The sequence below is a fragment of the Idiotropiscis lumnitzeri genome, chromosome 15 (assembly GCF_059441095.1).
Source record: "Idiotropiscis lumnitzeri isolate Australia: NSW breed Sydney's pygmy pipehorse chromosome 15, RoL_Ilum_1.0, whole genome shotgun sequence".
Lineage (NCBI taxonomy): Eukaryota > Metazoa > Chordata > Actinopteri > Syngnathiformes > Syngnathidae > Idiotropiscis > Idiotropiscis lumnitzeri.
Genome location: NC_142405.1, coordinates 1,927,473 through 1,945,143, shown reverse-complemented (window position 1 = coordinate 1,945,143; position 17,671 = coordinate 1,927,473). Strand labels below are relative to the sequence as shown.

Below are 17,671 nucleotides of genomic sequence, written 5' to 3'. Positions count from 1 at the left end.
AGTACAGTCTGCATGCGTTACTAGGGATAACTTTCAGGAACCTATCATCCGTTATTCCCGGAAAATTTGTTTTGCTTCTGTGCGAAGGCCAAAAGCCTTTGAACCAAATTTGTCCTTTCATATTTCTCCTGCGAGCATAAATGCTCACACAAAGCAAAGAAAACTAGAACAAATGTTTTGTTGAACATTTATTTCCATCATTGTAAAATGTACATCTAGATACAAATATACAGTACAAATATAAAGTTGTTGCATGTACAGGACCATAACACAACTCCACCAGCAGCAAAAGCAGAAAACATGGCCGTCCTTGGGGGGAAAAGTACAGCACTACAGTGTTCCCCCCACTTAATTACACACACACATCACAGAGGTAGATTTTCCCTTAGTTTTTATGTTTAAAGGCAGGAGGGAAAACAAAAACATGATCAGGTCACTTTTTTCACGAGTGTAAGCGCACCATGGTAACACAACGGCACACATTAGTAAGAACTAACAACATGAGAGACGCCGCATGACGCCAGTTGCAGTACCAAAACTGGCCTGTGAGAAGCAGCATGGTGCCAAAGTGCATCCAGACTGCCGGACAATACAAAGAAGAGTTTACAATTGTTTTTGGACGCGGCTGTTTTCCGCGCAAGATCAGAACAGAAGAATCACTCTTGAAGTCAAGTGAAAATAATGATTCACAATAATACAGCATTCTGATTAATATTGAGTTTGTGGAATATGAATTAAACGGCAAAATCCAACCATTTTTATTCATCTCAGGGAGCGGCCATTTTGTCCATAATTTTGTGATTTTGTCACTTGCTGTCAACTAAAAGCCGTCACGGCACACCTGTTTTCTAGGTTTGGTCATGTGACATCCACTTTATTCATATTCCACAAAAGCGGTATTAATGTGAATAGTGGGGACATATTGAAGAAGTTACTGTAAATACGATTTTTGCCTTGACTTCCCCTCTGAGTAACGCGTTCCACACCAAAAGGTAATGCCTCAGGATAATCTTTTTCGACTTTTTCGAGTATCTGACCTTCGCTGATGGGATGGAAAAAGCTTCAATTTGCCCTGATTGTCGGTACGTATGCAACCCGCCTCACTGATCCTTTCGATTGAATGAAACCTTGTATGGAGATACACACATCTGATCAGGATTGATTTCAATCCAACCCTACCGACACACACCACTACAAAGAATTTTATTTTCATTTCATTTTTCACAGCAATATGCCATTTCTTTTCCAATTAGGACTGACTTTGTGACTTTGTTACTGAGTGTTGCATTTGCTACCTCTGGATGCATAGACACATTTGATCTGCTAATGCAGATCGACACGATATTGATCAGTGGTTTTCAAGGGTAAACCAAGGCGGGAGGGTCGCGGTTCAATCTTACTTTACATAATTAACACATTGCACTCCCTTTGTGTGATTCATGGAGTATAGTATGGAGCCCCAGACATGATTTTTGGTCACAATTACAGATACAACGCAGGCACAAAATGCAAATTTGTGGTCGCAAAATGGGCAGAATCTGCGCACAAAATACACATTCTCGTGCTTTAATAATATTCCCATTAAGAACTTGGAAGTCCTGCAATACGCAATGTCCTTAAAGTGCCTTTTCTTACTTTGTTCTGACAGCACTGAGCACTGTAGGTTCCTTTTTTCCATCTGTTGCTTGCCGGCCTAAATGTTGCGATGTTAATAACGCTACACGTTTAAATTGAATCGGAGGTAGTGTTTTATCGGGACGTTGGCGCCTTCACCTTTACTGAACAGAAAAAAAAAATGTCCAAAACTCACTCACTCGCCCAGTTTGGAACAGTGAGGAAAGAATACGAGAACGGGTACAAATAAGCAACACGAGTTCCCTCTACAATGCTACATGAACTCACGACTGCCTCTCAAGGGAAAAAAAGGCATCATTAAGAAACAGGAGGGGCCTACAGTTAGCTTATTTGCACAAGGTTGTTTCTTTTCAATAAAGTCTGACAATCACCTTCAGCTGTGAAAACGATTTGGGATCAAGTACAAGTAACGGGAGACGTCCAGTTGCAGATGGGCTGGATGAAAAAGTGCTGCCTGGGAAAGAAGTGTGAGGGTGAGCGCAAGGGCAAGTGGGGCAAAGGGGGGGCACGAGTTCAGATGGAAACATACAAATGTGACAGAGCCTTTTTCCATGTGTGCTTGGTCAAGGCACGAAGCGGGAGGGGCTTCAAGCGGAGGCGGATCAGTCAGGGTCCCAGTTATGGCATGTGTCCTTCAGTAATCCTGGCCCGGCTCGTGTGGAGTTGAGGTACATTGCACAGAGACGTCGGCGGGAACGCCGTCATCGCAAAAGACCCATTTGGGGCCTTTGACTGTGCAAATATTTCTGTTCCTCGGATAAAAAGTCCCATAGTCTTTTATTTTGTCTCCTATGCAGCGTCGTCCACACAGATACCATCGGGATCCTCGCGGACTCAAGTTCCACTCTCCCGTTGCATAGACCCCCCTCCGGCACATTGCTGCGGTGTCACAGGACGAGGGGAGTGACGCCGTCTGCTGACGTGCGAGCGCTGCTCTTTCGGTCCACGTATCGGGTTGCCGTCTTCAGGCTTCGCTCCTGCCCTCTCGGAGAGTCACCTGTCCCGGGGCGGGAGGAATGCCGCGAGTGACGCGCCGGGTGACGCCAGCAGTGACTCCGGTGGCGCTTCTGCTTAGCGAGGGACTTCTGCCAGTGTGTAAATATGCACGCGGTGTGCCGTGCATATCTGGAGCGTCTCCTTGGAAGTTGTTTTGACACCGGACACCTTCGCCCTGATGATAAAAAAGCATGTGAGACAGCGAATCCCTCCGTGCTGATCCAAAATGGCTCAGACTAAACAGTTCCAGAGCGATAGAGGGACCACCGCACATGCAGGAAGTGGAGTGCTAGTTTCTTCAGTCAACTCCCCAACCTCTGCTTTTGAAGTTCCGACAACACTCCCCCACCCCTCCTCGTACACGCTTCACAGTGGACACTGCTCCAGGGCAAAAGCGCTTCCTTCTTTCTTTTTCTTCCTCTTCTTCTTGTGAACGGTCCAGCAGGCGGTTGCCATCAGCAGGAGCAAAACCCCCGTGACCAGCAGCACCAGAGACACCACCTTGGTCTGGGGCAGGTCGTTGTAGGCGTAGGTAACCCCCGTCCCAGCGACACCGATCACCAACGAGATGATTCCGAAGGGGAAGATGCAGCGGTACCAAGACTTCTCCATGCCTCCCGTGGCCTGAGACAGACGCTCCAAGGAGGAAAGCACCTCCGGGACTTTGGCGCCTCCGGCTTCCAAGGACTGGCTCTCTTGCGGTTGGCACGCGAGTGGCCCCGTGGTGCAGCCCATCCTCGCTTCAGGAGCAGGTGACTCGTTGCTTCAACCCCTTCGCGGTCAACCAAATAGAAGAAGTCCAAACGGAGCAAAAAGGTCTCTGCAGAACGGAGCAGGAGAAGCTTTCCGATAAAGTTGGTCCTGAAGCAACGCTCACGTTCTCCTCCTCCTCTCTTTGTGACTGCCTCACCGCACTGTTGCTACTCTCGCTCTGAGGCAGCACATTGTGCACTGGGACGGAGTGCAGTAGCGAGGCACATATAAAGAAGCGTCAGGAGGAGGAGGCGCTCTGGGGAAGTCCGAGTGCTCCCATTGGCGTTCTTTTGCGTGACGTCACGCCACCCTGAATCTAGAAGGACGGGGGGGGGGGTAATGACTACCAGGAAAGAGGAGAGTTAACAGCTCCCTGTTTTTTTCCCCTGCATCTCCCCACCAAAACCTCACAATTGTCGAATTTTAGATGTTATTCAGTAGGGGGAAAAGCAGTCGTACGTCAACTGCGGCTCGTGGGAGAATCCCTCCTTTGTCGTAAATTTGACGTGCACTGCGCCACTCTGCAATAACAAAGGTGTGTCACCACCACATTCAAATTCACAACTGATCCACTGCAGGGGGTCTACATGCGGACGTCTACCCGTGCTTTCTTTTAATGAGGAAGCATACATGGGAGGCTTGTTAAAGACCCCGTCTTCACACGCACGAACGCGAACCACTACCGCACATGACAATATGAAACTGCCTCCACTCGATTCCCACCTACTCACATAAGCGCCAGTGATGCCAGGTCTTGTTGAAGGGAAGACTAGCGAGTAGTAGCTTTATAGCCACGAGGCGCATCTCTCTCTTGCTTTCCCGTAAAAATCAACCTTCCACTTTGCGTAGCATTGCTACGTTTCTTCTATCACGCTCTCGGACGCTGAGAAGCTCCGTTTGTCTGTTTGTTGGAGAAGACACAGGACAACAATATACTATACAAGTCTGCTCTATTGTTGCTTTAACTGTGTGGGAATGATAGCCAGATGCTTCATTAGGTACAGCCACAAAATCTAATATTATCCCTCCATTCACCCAATTATATCTTAGATTATATTCCAGTAGGGTGACCTGGAGGCTATCCAGGCCGACTTTAGCTCGTAGCCGACGCACATTATTAGCACATGTAAACAGACAACCATTTAAAACTCACGTCCAGTCTTTTCAGAATGTTCGAGCAATTAGGAGTACCCAGAGAACACTTTGAACTCCCAACCTCCTCTTTTTGATACGGCGTTCCGTGGATGGTCCTTCGGAACCCAATATCGTGACCGTTGAGTGGCTAGTCTGTTATGGCTGAAAATGAGACCAAAATGAATTAAGGGTTAAAAATTGCAGGAAGTGGCATGACTTTGGCTGATTCGATAAAAGCACGGCAGCTCCTCAAGGCCCACATTACGAGATAATTGGATTTCTAATATTCTCTTATGTATGCCAAACATGCTTGCATTAGTGGAAGATCCCAGTCGATGCAGTACACAATTTTCCCGTGAGATACTACGAAAGGAGAGCGCCTTGCTCAGGAGAATTCTGGAAATGGAACTAAAGAACGCAGCGCACCCTAATGCAGTTGATCAGATGAACACAATGCCTAAGCGGCCAATGCTGTTGTTCCAAATGAGAACTCGACAGGAGCAAGAAGCGAAACAAAGCAGGGAACGGGAGGAGAGGAATGTGTTTGTGAACAACTCGTTCAAGAGCGAGCAGAGATTCCTCGGGGAGCTTGTGCGTTTCTGTGGATTTTCTTTTTCGTCTCTGTTAAGTGGGAAATGGGGGATTTCCCCCCGACTTTTCCTGTGCGAGCGTGACAAGCTGCTGATAACATGCTTTGGGAAATTCAAGAAATAATTTTTCTTGAATTCCCAAATTTTGGGATTGTGAAGTTCATAAACTTGTCTGATAATCCGTAGAGAACAGAGAAACTAATAGCTACAGAGGATCCTGGGTTTACGACCGAGGCACAAAGTAACCCTAATTTGAATAATCTACGTCAATGCAGAAAACAAGTCATAATTAAAGTACAGTTTGGACAAGAAACACTTCTTGGTCTTCAAAATAAAACCAACTCGGTGAGGCATTTCACACGTAGGCCTTCACTGTCCGTCAAATCTGAAAGCCCATTGATTTTGACAGAAGCGATTGTATCTGAAGGCCTCGGAAGGAATAGTGCGTGTTACTGATGTTGTGAAAGCTGCCTGGCAACACGAGCGAGCTGAATTCTGATTGGATAAAAACTCTCACCTAAAAATACAAGACTAGGATATAATATGACATCAATGTGGAGAATATGAACATTTTTTTCTTGATTATGTTAGTCCAGCAGAGAAGGCCTTGAAGGCCTCGACCGCCCACCACTGCTTAAACCCGATGAACTCCATCTGGCAACCAGTCGCCATCAAACTGTTGTTTGACAAATTAACAATTCTGTTGATAGCTAAATTTGTGCCCCTGATGACACAGGAAACAAGTGTCTTCCTCCCTGGAAAAGAAGGCTATGGGAGAGAAAAATGGCATGCTGGCATGAGACAGGTCGAACGCGCCGATCAGCTTGAATGCATCGATGCATTCAGGTCAGAGGAAGGCTGCGTTGCGTAGGCGCCACTCCCATTGGGGCCCGTGTTGGGAGTTGAGCCAACCCGCTTGAGGAGGCTTCCTCGCTCGCACTACAAACACACACGGCTGCTGTCTTGACCATTCTGATCTGGAAGGTGAGGTCTGACTTTTTCTTTTTAAGCCTGTGTGACATCTCTCGAGTGCATTTATTGATTAAGACTCCCTTAACAGAACATTTGAACTTCAACTTTGCCGAGCAGCACCCCAGGGGAAACGATGGCATTTCTACATAGTAGCATACGGCCGAGCCGTCCCCCACGTGTCATCTCAGCCTTGGTGTGTTCGGCGGGCCTCGAACACCCACGTCCCGCTGCATGAATTCAGCGCCACCTGTCGTCCCGTCTGGCAAGGCCGAGGCCATCCGCACGTCATCTGTGGGCGCGAGCCCCTGAGGCCTCCCCCAAGGCTTCCGACGCACTCCCCTCACATCACATTTGGTGAACCCACAATGACTGTTTCTCTGCATCACAGATGGTGAATTTCTTCCGGTTTGGTATTCTGCATATGCAACTACATTGATGAATTCTTAATTAGTAGTACAATATATGACCTGTCACAATGGCTTGAAAAGTTCCAGCCGAATCGCTGCCTTTTCTTTCATCTTTCATGCTCACTATGCTAACATTAACTGACAGAAGACTTTATTTTCCCTGTTTGCACCATTCAATGATGTCAGGACAATCGACACAGCAGGAACCTTATGAAGCTCATAGGTGAGGAAGTTCTCTCAGGTGCAAAATAAATCATATACTTAGCCACACCCATGCTTCTAATAATTAGGCGGCCTCGACAAGATAAATGTTCACGGCAGTAAACAGGTAGTCACTATCCAATCATGTGTGCCGAAATGGCCTCAAAAACTGGAGCAAGTGACGAGCCCTCCTGTGTGACATTTGTATGATCGCCTCGTGCCTGCGTGGCCTTTCCTCCCATATTCCAAACACATATACTTTACATATTTTCCATAGGTATGAAAATGAAAATGCTTGTTTATCTACAAGTGCCAAGCGATTGGCTGGTGACCAGTCGAGGGTGTAGACCACCTCACATTGACTGCAAATATGATTGGAAATTTGAGAATTTGGTTTTAGGCACAGATATGTAAGTAAACAAATACATTATTGACAATGTAGCGCTTCACATACCTGACTTTGTGGTGCTGGTTCCGTTGCCACTCAAGGCAAATGGTTGTCCATCTAGAAGTGCCCTGGAAAAGGTGACACAGAAAATGGATGGACGGATGGAGGGATGGACATTACAAATAATGACATTAAAGACTTGAGCTTCTTTTATTCTTTTATTCCACATCTACAATTGTCTTGATTGCATCAGACATGATACACGCAATGAAAAGTTCACAACTAGAAAAAAAGAAATACAAAACAATCACTTGATGATTTGAAAAGCGGGGCAATCATGACTCGGGCTCACAATCCAGAACTATGGCAGGGAATCGCTGACCTCCTTCACCCAGCAGAGAGTATAAGTCTCTCAGCACGCTGCAGTTGTTACACGAACGGACGACGGAGGCCAGTTGTGGGGACAGAGCGGCGAGCAGAGCCTGTCGCACCAGCGAGGAAATATCAGCTCATTGAAACATTGATCTCACTTTGTCTCAACTTTTCTTCGATTTGAATCAACTCCCCAAACAATTCATCTCTTTCACATTACGGGCAATTTCCGCAACAATTTCATTGTCTTGTAAATATTCATGCAGCGTGCAACGCTCACCTGCTGGAGGTGAATCTCCTGCTGCAGCAGAGCCACTCTCATCCTGATTGCTTCCAGCTGCCGCAGCTCAGCCTCGGAGCCATAAGTGATCGTCACGGGCAGGCGGCGGGCGATCGCCTCATCTTCTGCCGGCCCGGAGGCGTAAAGGCAAACTCCCTCCGGCCTCCATCGATCCCACGCTTCGCACTCTGATGAAAAATACGGCTATATTTAGAGCGTGAGCAACCGTAACCCGAAAACGTTTGCTGCCTCCGTTTGAAATAGCTTGACTAACCACGGCGGCTTTTAAAGAGGATTGTTTACAAGGATGAGTCTTCTGAATGCCCGACCACGCCATCAAGTGTGAAATTGAACAACCAAGTAAATATTTTAGTTGTCCATTTCTGAAAATGGGTTAAGGTTAGGTCAGCTATTGCGGAATTAATATGTGTTACAGTGTTGGTTCCCTTTAACAAGGAATTTGCACAAAAATGAAGGAAGAAAAAAAAATGGTCTACCTTGTTTTGCTCGCTCTGCAACATTATGGAGCTCCGCTGCTGTTATTTGCAGTTTCTCAGGCGTTAGCCAGGAAGACATGTTTTCTTTCATCCCTGCAGTAATTCCGATTTAAAAACAAAACAATTTGAATTGAATCATGAAGGCAAAGCAAAAGTGAGTTGTTCAATGGAAATGTGCTTGCAGTCATCCGAAAAAAATGGGGCGGAGAAGATGCGCGGCAATGTACAATTCTCAGATAACCACTTCCTGCCAGCTCTCAGGCCTCCGTCAAGGACAAAGTAAAAATGGAAATCCCTCGATTGAATTCATAATCCAGTCCATTTTTGTCTTGTGTGAAGGTTAATTAAAAATGGCACAAACATGGCTTCTTACGATAACGGCAGGATGACACTTTGAAAGTTCACAACTTTGTAAATACCAAGTGGAGGCTTCCAAGTAGAGCGGGCTTATATGGCTTCGACTGTCTAATTTCAATTATTATTATTTTTTTTTACCCTTGACTAATAGAAAAAGCAAATAACTGTGGCATGACGAAATTTCATTTATCAACCTCAGTATTGTAATTTATGCCATTATTTGTTCTTGCCATTATTTGACAAAACAATCAAATAATTGCTCATTAATTATTAGAATTATTTTTAATATCAGTTTTGTGCACACATTTTACCAAGCAAATGCCAAATGTAAATATGATACCAAAATGTACTGAATCTTTTTAGTTTGAAATAATAATTTGAAAGTCAACCCGCGTCACTTGTTTTCCTGAATCACTCGTGATTTGTTGCACTGAGGATTTTACCCGGTTCCGCGCTTTGCTCTGAGATCTGCTGATCCAGAAGGTCCATTGTCTGGCAATGCTGGGCGAGTTCATCAACCTGGTGAGTCAGTCGGCCAAGCAGACCTCCAATCTGCTCCGGGCTTCCTGGTGGCCAGTCCTTGGGAAACTGTGAACGTCACAACCAAAAACCAGAAATAATATACTTAGAAAAAAATTAACACGACTTCATTTTTTAGTATGTGTACAACACATCATACTATCATCAGTTGTTCACGACTATTCAAGATGCATTGCGTGTGTCATATATTAAGGGCACAATATAGGGCATAACCTTTACCCACGCTACATTCGAGCAGCACTCTCAAAGGTTGACTCCAATGTACAGGCTGTGATTCCGAACATAGCCGCAAGTCTTCAGTGAACCTGACATGCATGTTTTTGGAATGTGGGAGGAAGTCCCAGGAGAAAACCCACGTAAGCAAGGGGTGAGCATGCAAACTTCACGCACACATCTTGACTGTGAGGTAGACGTGCATAGAAAAAAAAAAACTTTGCAAATGCACAAATGTAATCTAGTGGCATAGCTGACAACAATAATAAAAATAAGTACAACAATCTTAATTAAGTCAATCAAAATTTATCTTTGAAAATGCAATTTTTTTAAACAGCTTCTGCATGCGGGTGTACCTAAAGAAGTGTCCTGTGAGTAAAACTAACACACAGCAGGGGGAAAATGTGAGTGAGGCTGTTCCCAGCGCAATTTGACAGGCGTCACGAGAAAAGAGGAAGGATATACCGTTGCTCTCATTCTCTCCATGAAGCGACTCCTCCCGGGCGCAGGTTTCCTTTGCGCGGCCATCACTTTGTCCCACATTCTATTGAGGAAGGAAACGGCAAAATAAGAAAGTGAGAAATGAGCCGTGAAATAGTCGCACGAATACAGGGAGATTTTGCCCACCTGTTTTGCTTGAGCCTCAGATAGATCCACTGATCCTTCTGTGCACTCTGTGCGCTGGCAGGAGACAAATAAACATGAGAAAAATAAACACACATGCAAATGCTACCTTAATGTCGCTGTGCTTTCGCTCTCATAGCCTCCATTTTGATTCCATGAGCATGGGCTCTCAAAATGGCAGATTTTCTCATAACATAAAACAATACGTCACGTAACTATTTAGGCCGAACATATTGTACCTGTTTGGTCGAGGCAGATTGTGATCTCCAGTGTCTCTGTTGTCATGTGACGTAGTTGCAGCTGAAACTTTGATCAGGTGCCCACTACCTGGCGTGATGTTTCCATCAGTGATGCTCACTGGAGCAGTCTGCTGGACACTTTTTACGGTCGTCTTCGAATGGGTCCCGGTCACATTTTTACTAGTGGTGCTTTTACATTTTCCGGGACCGCAGGTGGGTGAGGATCTTGATGATGTCACAAGCTTTTTGGGAACTTTTTGGTCACTACTGGCAGATTTGAAGGTTGCTTTGCTGGCCATGTGATTTTCTTTGAAGACAAAAGAGGCTTTTAAAGTCGCCTCTTTGGGTTTGGCTGCTAGTTCTTTTTGAAACTGAGTGTTTTTTTTCCCCTTGGGGTGTGCACTGGAAAGCTTTGCACTAGTGCGCACATACAGGGCTTTCTCTAATGCTTTCTCGAGCAGTTTCATTTCTTGCATCTCCACTGGGGCTGATGATGCTGTGTCTGAACAGATACGCAAACATTATTTCACAATGTATACAGAGAAACAAGACATATTCAGTATATTAGGTACAGTTGCCCAAGGTCACGGAAAGGTCACATAAGAGAGTTGAAACTAAAGGATTTTTTTTTATTTTAATTTACTGGCCCAAGATGAATGATAAGTCACTGTCTACAAATAATGCATTAATTAATCATTTATAATGAATTTATTAATGTTATCTGTAGGTACACCGATGTTATCCTTCCTTAGCATCTAATCTTCCTGCTAACTGACTCCACAGACAACAGTTTACAAGTGTTTTGAACTTGTCATATAAATTGTGTTTACTTAAAATTACCAGTCAGAGCGTCATTAGTTGGTTCTGGTTCTTCGGGAGCTGTCCTGTCGGGAAAAGACATGAGTGGAACTAATTATACGTAACCAAGCAATTTTAGCAAGTCAAATAACACTGACTGTGATTTGATCCTATTAGACTTTTCTCAAAGTACTTTCATTAACACTGTGAAACAAGGATATTAATGTATGACCAGATCACTACAATCGGCCTGACGACTGTTTGATGTATAGAATCTTGCAATAAAAAATAACATCACTTCAAAAAGGCACTGCTGGGATTCGAACCCAGGATCTCCTGTTTACTAGACAGGCGCTTTAACCAACTAAGCCACAGCGCCAGGTGCCCATCGGTGCAAATGGTTTGGAATTCAATCCCCAGCAAATCATTAAATTTCGCAAGTAATTAGTGTCAAATTATGAGAAATTAGTACAAACATGACGTAGTATACTTACAGGCTTTGTAGTAGTTCTTTAGATAACTGAATGCAGCCATTCACCCTCGCCTGTTCGTCTTTGCATGCCTTGATGGCCGTCTCGACGGAGGTAAGCAGCGACATATTGCTTTGTTTTTAACATTAAAAGAACATTGAAAGTGGGATTAGTTGAATGAACGTGTCAGAATGTGTCCTCGACGGTTACATTTTCTTTAAAAAAAAAACGTTGAGCGCACGCCGGCGAATCGGTCTGACGTATGCGGAAGTCACTAAAAGTTAAGACACTACTATCACACTACTGTGATTAACAACAATTATTAAAACGCCTTTGAACGAATATACACCCAGTTCGACTAAGTATAAATAACTTGTAATCAAATTAACGACAATTGCGACTTCATGTCGTCTCATGTGCCAACTATCGCGAGAAATGCCATCGGTCTCGCCCTCGTGTCCAGTCGTAACTCGTATCGATGGAGTTAGTTAACTCTTTTAATTCTCCTTGAATTGAATAGAAATGCTCCCAAAACCAACTTACTGCAAATACAACAGCTTGTTGGCCTCATTGGAAAGAATGCATCATCTCTTTCATCATCTTGCCCCCTCCCTGCCAACAATCAAAGCAGCCATCTGCCATACTGATGATGGGCACTAATTATACGCAATATTCTCTCACTTCTTCGTCTGTCACACGACCTCTCCCACATGCAGAAACGTGTTTGTATATGCATGTATGGATGTATGTATATGCAGTTCATATGTTTCAGCTTTTTCGGATTGAGACAAATCAAATGATTAAAGCCTATATTTTTTTGACAGACGAAAGCTGAAGCGTACAGGCGAAACTCTTTTTGGGCCTCTATAACAATGTTAATATAGTATAGCGAGCATTAAAGAGAAACAGACAGGTGAAGTTCCCTCAGAACCTTTTACCGCGATGCCATACGCTTTGTTACCATGCAGCCCTCCCTTTAACACTCACTATTGTGAACTCTTGCACCCTCTGGTTAATTTACCCTCTCTTTACTTACGGACATTTGCAGGTCCATGTCTTTTTATCTCTAAAATACTCATTGGCAAGAAGCCGCTCTATCTTCATTCTTTGCTCACCTACCACCACCTACATGCTCTGTTATAGTTTTATTACCCTCGTTGTTCCCAAAGTCCAATCACTTTAACTCACTTGTTTTTGTTTAGTAATTCAACACCAATTTTTTTTATAGTATATTTCTTTCTGTGAGTGTTTTGACGCTTGCTTGTTTTTGTTTAAAAACAAAGACTTGGGAAACAGTCACCCAGAACACGTGACCGTTGGGGGCGGGCCTGACATGCGCAGTGTCGCTTGAGGTTTGTAGTTCACCCGAGCGACGCGTAGTGGCTGGAGTGAAGGTTAGTACGGCGTTCTAGCGACACACCATTGTGCCCTTTTAAATCTGAACGCTCAAAGTGGATAAAAAGCCTCAAAATATGTTTTTGTCATAAATGTGTCGACCACCTCGTTGCCGAACTTGTACGAGAGCTTGCTAGGTATTAGCTTGTGTCTTGTTAGCAAGCAAAGTTAGCTGTTGTTGTCATCATGACGTTATATTGCAGTGTTGTCCTTACAAAGGAGCAATATCTCAGTCGTATTTAGATGAAGGTTGTCAATGTCTCTTATTAATACTAGCCGACTAAATTGTCGCTATGCCACCGAGAATCTACGTTAGATGACACAAGGCCTTTGTCTTGCTGCATTCTGTATGCCAGTATTAGTGTGGTTAAACCCCCCCTTGGTGTCAATAGACCTTCTGTTCTATTCAACAATAAAGCAGGCCTGCTTGTATCAGCTTTCAACCTGCGGCTGCTTTTCGTCCTTACAGAGTCTGGTAACTGGTGGCTTCATCCTCATCACCATAATCTCAGGGACAACAGCAACAACGCAGCAGGGCAACAAAAGCCCCCCTCTATCCTGATCTCAGCATCCTCTGGCTCTTTGGTAAATTTGAATTTCCTGTTTATGCTTGTAATGAAAAGTGGCTAGAGTAGACAGAAATTGGACAGTAAGTGTTGAGTCAAAAACTACCCGGGAACTGAGTAACTTGTGATTTATTATTTTATAAATCAGAGCAAGTAATGCCAATTTAGCCACAATAATTGGTCCGAGATTAAATTTCCTTTTTGTGAAACAACATAGCAGTCTCACCAGGAAAGGATTACTTACTAAACCACATATTTTGTGAGGTTCTTGTAGGCTGAAATGTCAACATTTTTAAGCAGACACAAAAGACAGCAAATGAAAATGCAATTTTTTTTGTACTGCATTCGTTTTATATTCTGCTTAGCCTCGTTGGGGTTGCCGCAGTGTTTCTTCTACGTGGGGGCCGAAGGCTTGTCATGTGGATGCTTGGCTGTAACTGCTCCGATGGAGTCAAATCGTCACAAGTAGTTAGACTTGTGTAACAACCATGTGATACAAAGTATATCGCACAAGCAATAAAAAATACGGTTAGATAAAAATACAAGTACAAAAAACTTAAATCTGCTTTGATGTCTTCAATTTATTCAAATTTTTACATAAATGAAAGCAACGAGTAAATGCAAAGTGCCACAAAGAAAAGTACTCACTCTTTGACCTGAATTTGTCATATAGGGTTAAGTAAAGTATAGTTTTTATCTTATCCTATCTTATGTCCTTTTCTCACTTTGATAAACTTTCAGAGTTGTTACAGATAAGTTATGAAAACACCTGGGAACCGTTTTATATCGTGGGAAAAAAAAGCACATCATGTCTCCTTTTAAGGAAGAAGGCTGTGGTCGGCTCACCGTAGTGCAGCCTGATTTTATTTCCTCATTTTTGTTTGTCTCGGTGTGTGTGACAGGTTCACTTAGCACAAGGCAAAGTGATTATTCATCACAAACGCTCACATGCTTTGGACAATTGCGCACTATCCAGCCCACCGTCCGGCACAACAATACAGGGGCGCTATATCCAAAATTCTGCCTTGACAACACGTACCTATGTAATGGTCTGGATGTTACCTCAACTCTAAATTGTACCCGTTTTTGTGGCGTTCCACTCGGAGGTGACATTTTGTTGGTGTCTAATAAACATTTCTAGGGGCGGCAACCGTCAGAAAAGATGGCCGCAGCGACGCAGAGCGTGTCCAACGGAGCAGGACCCGTCCACGAGGAGAAAGGAGACACCCTCAGGTTAACCTTCCCATTTACTTGCAGCATCTGAACGCAAAATATACGAGGACTATGACGACATTCCTGCTTCAACACTGGTGACCCACCGTACATTTTTCCCGTCCTCTCCCCAGGCCAGATGATTTATCTGAGATGCTGGCCACTGGTACCAAAGATGTTCACGAAAAGGCGGAGAACACACAATTTGTCAAGGACTTCCTCAGAGGGCGCATCCACAAAGAGCTCTTCAAGGTGAGGGACGGGGAGATGAAAGCAACACAGATGGCTTTGACGGAAATGATAAGATGATTGCTACATTTCCCCCGACAGCTGAGCGTCGTCGCTCTCTACTACACTTACAGCGCCATGGAGGAGGAAATCGAAGTAAACAAGGACCACCCCCATTTCGCCCCGCTTTATTTCCCGTCTGAGCTGCACCGCCACGAGGTCCTGGCCCATGACCTTGAATACTTTTACGGCCCCGAATGGAAGAGCGAGATCAGCTGCTCCCCGGCCACCCAACGCTACGTAGACCGCATCCACCAAGTGGGCCGGGAAGAGCCGGCGCTGCTGGTGGCCCACGCCTACACCCGCTATATGGGCGACCTGTCTGGGGGCCAGGTGCTGAAGAAGGTGGCCCAGAGATCCTTGAAGCTCCCTCCTACGGGAGAGGGCCTGGAGTTCTACCAGTTTGACGCCATCGACAGCGCTAAGGCCTTCAAGCAGCTTTACCGCAGCCGCATGAACGAGCTGGAACTGGACGCGGAGACCAAGGAGAGCATCGTGGACGAGGCCGTCTTGGCATTTCAGTTCAACATGGAGGTAAAATGGTTGTCTTGCAACCCAACTTGGCCCGAGTTAATTTTTCAAGATACAAGCTGTTTGTCCAAATTTCGGCTTTGACTTGTGAGCAAAAATTGCTGGTAGATGGCGGCAAAACTTTCGGAAGTTGTGAATCATTCTTCAAAAAGTGGTGTTGAGCTTTTTATTGTCACTCCCACTAAACAAAAAAAAGAGAATTAGTTTATTTAAAAGAACCTGATACATGACCTTTGCCTTATATAAGCCTTTTAGCTTAATGCTAACAAACACCAAAGACAAATGAACGAATAGCATCTGCATGTACGTGTTCTAGCATTTTAAGCAACGGACATTTCTAGGCACCCGGATTGTTATAATTAACGAAAACTAACAAAAGCCGAAAGCTTAAATTGAAAAGCATTTTAGTTAATGAAATTAAATAGTTTCTGAAAATGCTTGAAAGGGAAAATAACTTATAAAACTAACTAGAACTTTACCTTGACAGGTTTTTGAGGAGCTGGAAGAAATTGGGAAAACCTTCCAAGAGGAGGTCTCCGAAGCAGGAATGCCCATTCATGGCGACACGGGAGGCGACATCAGCAAATGTCCCTACTATGCTGCTAAAATTGGTACACTTTTGCTTTTACACCACCCTTGACTCTGCGGTGGATTTAGAAATTCAGCAGTCATTTTTTTCAATGGATTTTTAATATTATAATATTTTAACCAAGATGTTCTGTATCTGTTTAATTTGAGGGTGAGGCAAGTATTGTTTTAGGGTGTGCACACCAATATTTTGTATTTTCCGACATTTCAATGGCGCTTTGTTGACGTTGCTCTCCTTTTAGCGGCAACGGGTGGGACGGCGTACGGGTGCCAGCTGGCCATGGCCATCCTGCGTCACCCCACCGGCCAGGTCCTCATCGCCACGTGGTTCGCCGCATTAGCCGGCCTGGCCGCCTGGTATCTGATGTGAGAGGACTGATCGCTGAGGAGAAAAACACTGAAGGACGGGACGCAGTAGGAAGCCTTCTCAGGCCGAGTGTATTCAAAGTTGCCTCGTGCAACCAACGAAAATATACCAGCTCTCTGGAATTCCAATGCCTAAATCTTAAGGACCATATTGACCCCTCACCCCTCTATCAAGCTTTTTTTTTTTTCTTTCTGCCTCCTTTGCCCCATCCATCCGTCCTGTGATGATCTCATCCCACTTTTCCCGTAACTTGACCGATGATTGAGGCACAGGGTTATGCTGTACAGCGATACAAAGATGACGTTTAATGATAATTGCTTGGTAAAACATACTATGCATACGTTGCGGATGTTGCGTTCCTAACGAGTGTGTTTTTGGCCATACAAGGGACTCGATTTTGACTCAGGAAAGAACACGGTTTATTCCTCGCGTATAATCTTCTGTTATTATTTGATATTGCCGTATTCAAAGTCAAAACTGTGTTGACGACCTTCTGCTAAAAAAAATGTATCTGCTTACATTTCATCATTCCTACGCAAGTTTTCAATGTTGACTACCGTATTTTCTCAGATAGCAGCCATTTATGCAACTGCATTAAGACCGATTAGTGGAATATAGTGCAATAATAGATAACAATATTTTATTAGAATTTGGAGATCGCAACCAATAATTTCTGTTTATTAATTTGGACGATAATGAGGCATGTCAATGACAATGGATGCAACTATTTGAGGAATTACGGCATTAACGCTGACAGCTAGGATAAACACATTAGTACTTGTGGGAAGAAGTATATTGGACTTATGCAGCCAGGCTTGATACATTAAAATTAAACTGCCTATTTTTTTTTTTTTAACATTGCACAGTTTTGACTCAAACATGAACGATTGTTCAGTTTAAGATGCCAAAGGAGCCTATATTAATAATTCTACTTTAATAATATTTAGCTTTATAGTATGATGGTGTTGACTAAGGAGATTTGTCGTATCTATATAGAGTATGGAAAGAGCACATTGACAGTATATGAAGGCCGATTTGAGTATTTGTCAGAACCGCCTCAGGTTAGGTATCAATTTATAAAACGGTTACATGAATATTCTTGGTTCCTTTGATTCATACTGTATGCTGGTTTATTGTTGCTATGTACATGCGGTGTAATTGCACAGCTTTGTGATTTAAATTTCAATCCTGACATGTTTGTCAACTTCTTTTTCCTGACATTTTAATCGTACAATTTGAAAGACTTTTTTCAAACCCA

General features: G+C 44.0%; 3 protein-coding genes and 1 non-coding gene across 4 annotated transcripts; 1 reads left to right on the top strand and 3 right to left on the bottom strand.

The window, feature by feature from the left end:
* Positions 1–175: 175 nt before the first annotated feature.
* Positions 176–3,975, bottom strand: LOC148322104 (transmembrane protein 100). The gene has a single exon (XM_088316032.1). The coding sequence runs from the start codon at positions 3,364–3,366 to the stop codon at positions 2,998–3,000; it is 369 nt and encodes a 122-aa protein (XP_088172158.1). The 5' UTR covers positions 3,367–3,975; the 3' UTR covers positions 176–2,997.
* A 3,305-nt stretch (positions 3,976–7,280) lies between these two features.
* tedc2 (tubulin epsilon and delta complex 2) lies at positions 7,281–12,086 on the bottom strand. Its single transcript, XM_088317387.1, has 10 exons — positions 12,010–12,086; positions 11,491–11,598; positions 11,039–11,082; positions 10,199–10,700; positions 9,963–10,016; positions 9,801–9,879; positions 9,026–9,170; positions 8,226–8,318; positions 7,729–7,916; positions 7,281–7,558 (listed from the first exon to the last, which is right to left on the bottom strand). The coding sequence occupies exons 2-10, from the start codon at positions 11,592–11,594 to the stop codon at positions 7,412–7,414; spliced, it is 1,356 nt and encodes a 451-aa protein (XP_088173513.1). The 5' UTR covers positions 11,595–11,598; positions 12,010–12,086; the 3' UTR covers positions 7,281–7,411.
* On the bottom strand, positions 11,302–11,375 carry trnat-agu (transfer RNA threonine (anticodon AGU)). The gene has a single exon. It is a non-coding gene; the product is annotated as a tRNA-Thr (tRNA).
* A 695-nt stretch (positions 12,087–12,781) lies between the features above and the next one.
* hmox2b (heme oxygenase 2b) lies at positions 12,782–17,605 on the top strand. The gene is made up of 7 exons (XM_088317444.1): positions 12,782–12,860; positions 13,331–13,446; positions 14,569–14,660; positions 14,774–14,891; positions 14,970–15,461; positions 15,946–16,069; positions 16,289–17,605. The coding sequence occupies exons 3-7, from the start codon at positions 14,590–14,592 to the stop codon at positions 16,414–16,416; spliced, it is 933 nt and encodes a 310-aa protein (XP_088173570.1). The 5' UTR covers positions 12,782–12,860; positions 13,331–13,446; positions 14,569–14,589; the 3' UTR covers positions 16,417–17,605.
* The last annotated feature ends 66 nt before the right edge of the window (positions 17,606–17,671 follow it).

Excerpts from the sequence above, each read along its gene's own strand:
- tedc2 (XM_088317387.1), bottom strand. The coding sequence starts at position 11,594 with ATGTCGCTGCTTACCTCCGTCGAGACGGCCATCAAGGCATGCAAAGAC. Across the intron at positions 10,701-11,038 it reads AACTAATGACGCTCTGACTG|ACACAGCATCATCAGCCCCA; the intron begins GTAATTTTAAGT and ends GTATCTGTTCAG. Across the intron at positions 9,880-9,962 it reads CTGAGGCTCAAGCAAAACAG|AATGTGGGACAAAGTGATGG; the intron begins GTGGGCAAAATC and ends CTTCCTCAATAG.
- LOC148322104 (XM_088316032.1), bottom strand. The coding sequence starts at position 3,366 with ATGGGCTGCACCACGGGGCCACTCGCGTGCCAACCGCAAGAGAGCCAG.
- hmox2b (XM_088317444.1), top strand. The coding sequence starts at position 14,590 with ATGGCCGCAGCGACGCAGAGCGTGTCCAACGGAGCAGGACCCGTCCAC. Across the intron at positions 14,661-14,773 it reads GAGAAAGGAGACACCCTCAG|GCCAGATGATTTATCTGAGA; the intron begins GTTAACCTTCCC and ends TCCTCTCCCCAG. Across the intron at positions 15,462-15,945 it reads CATTTCAGTTCAACATGGAG|GTTTTTGAGGAGCTGGAAGA; the intron begins GTAAAATGGTTG and ends TTACCTTGACAG.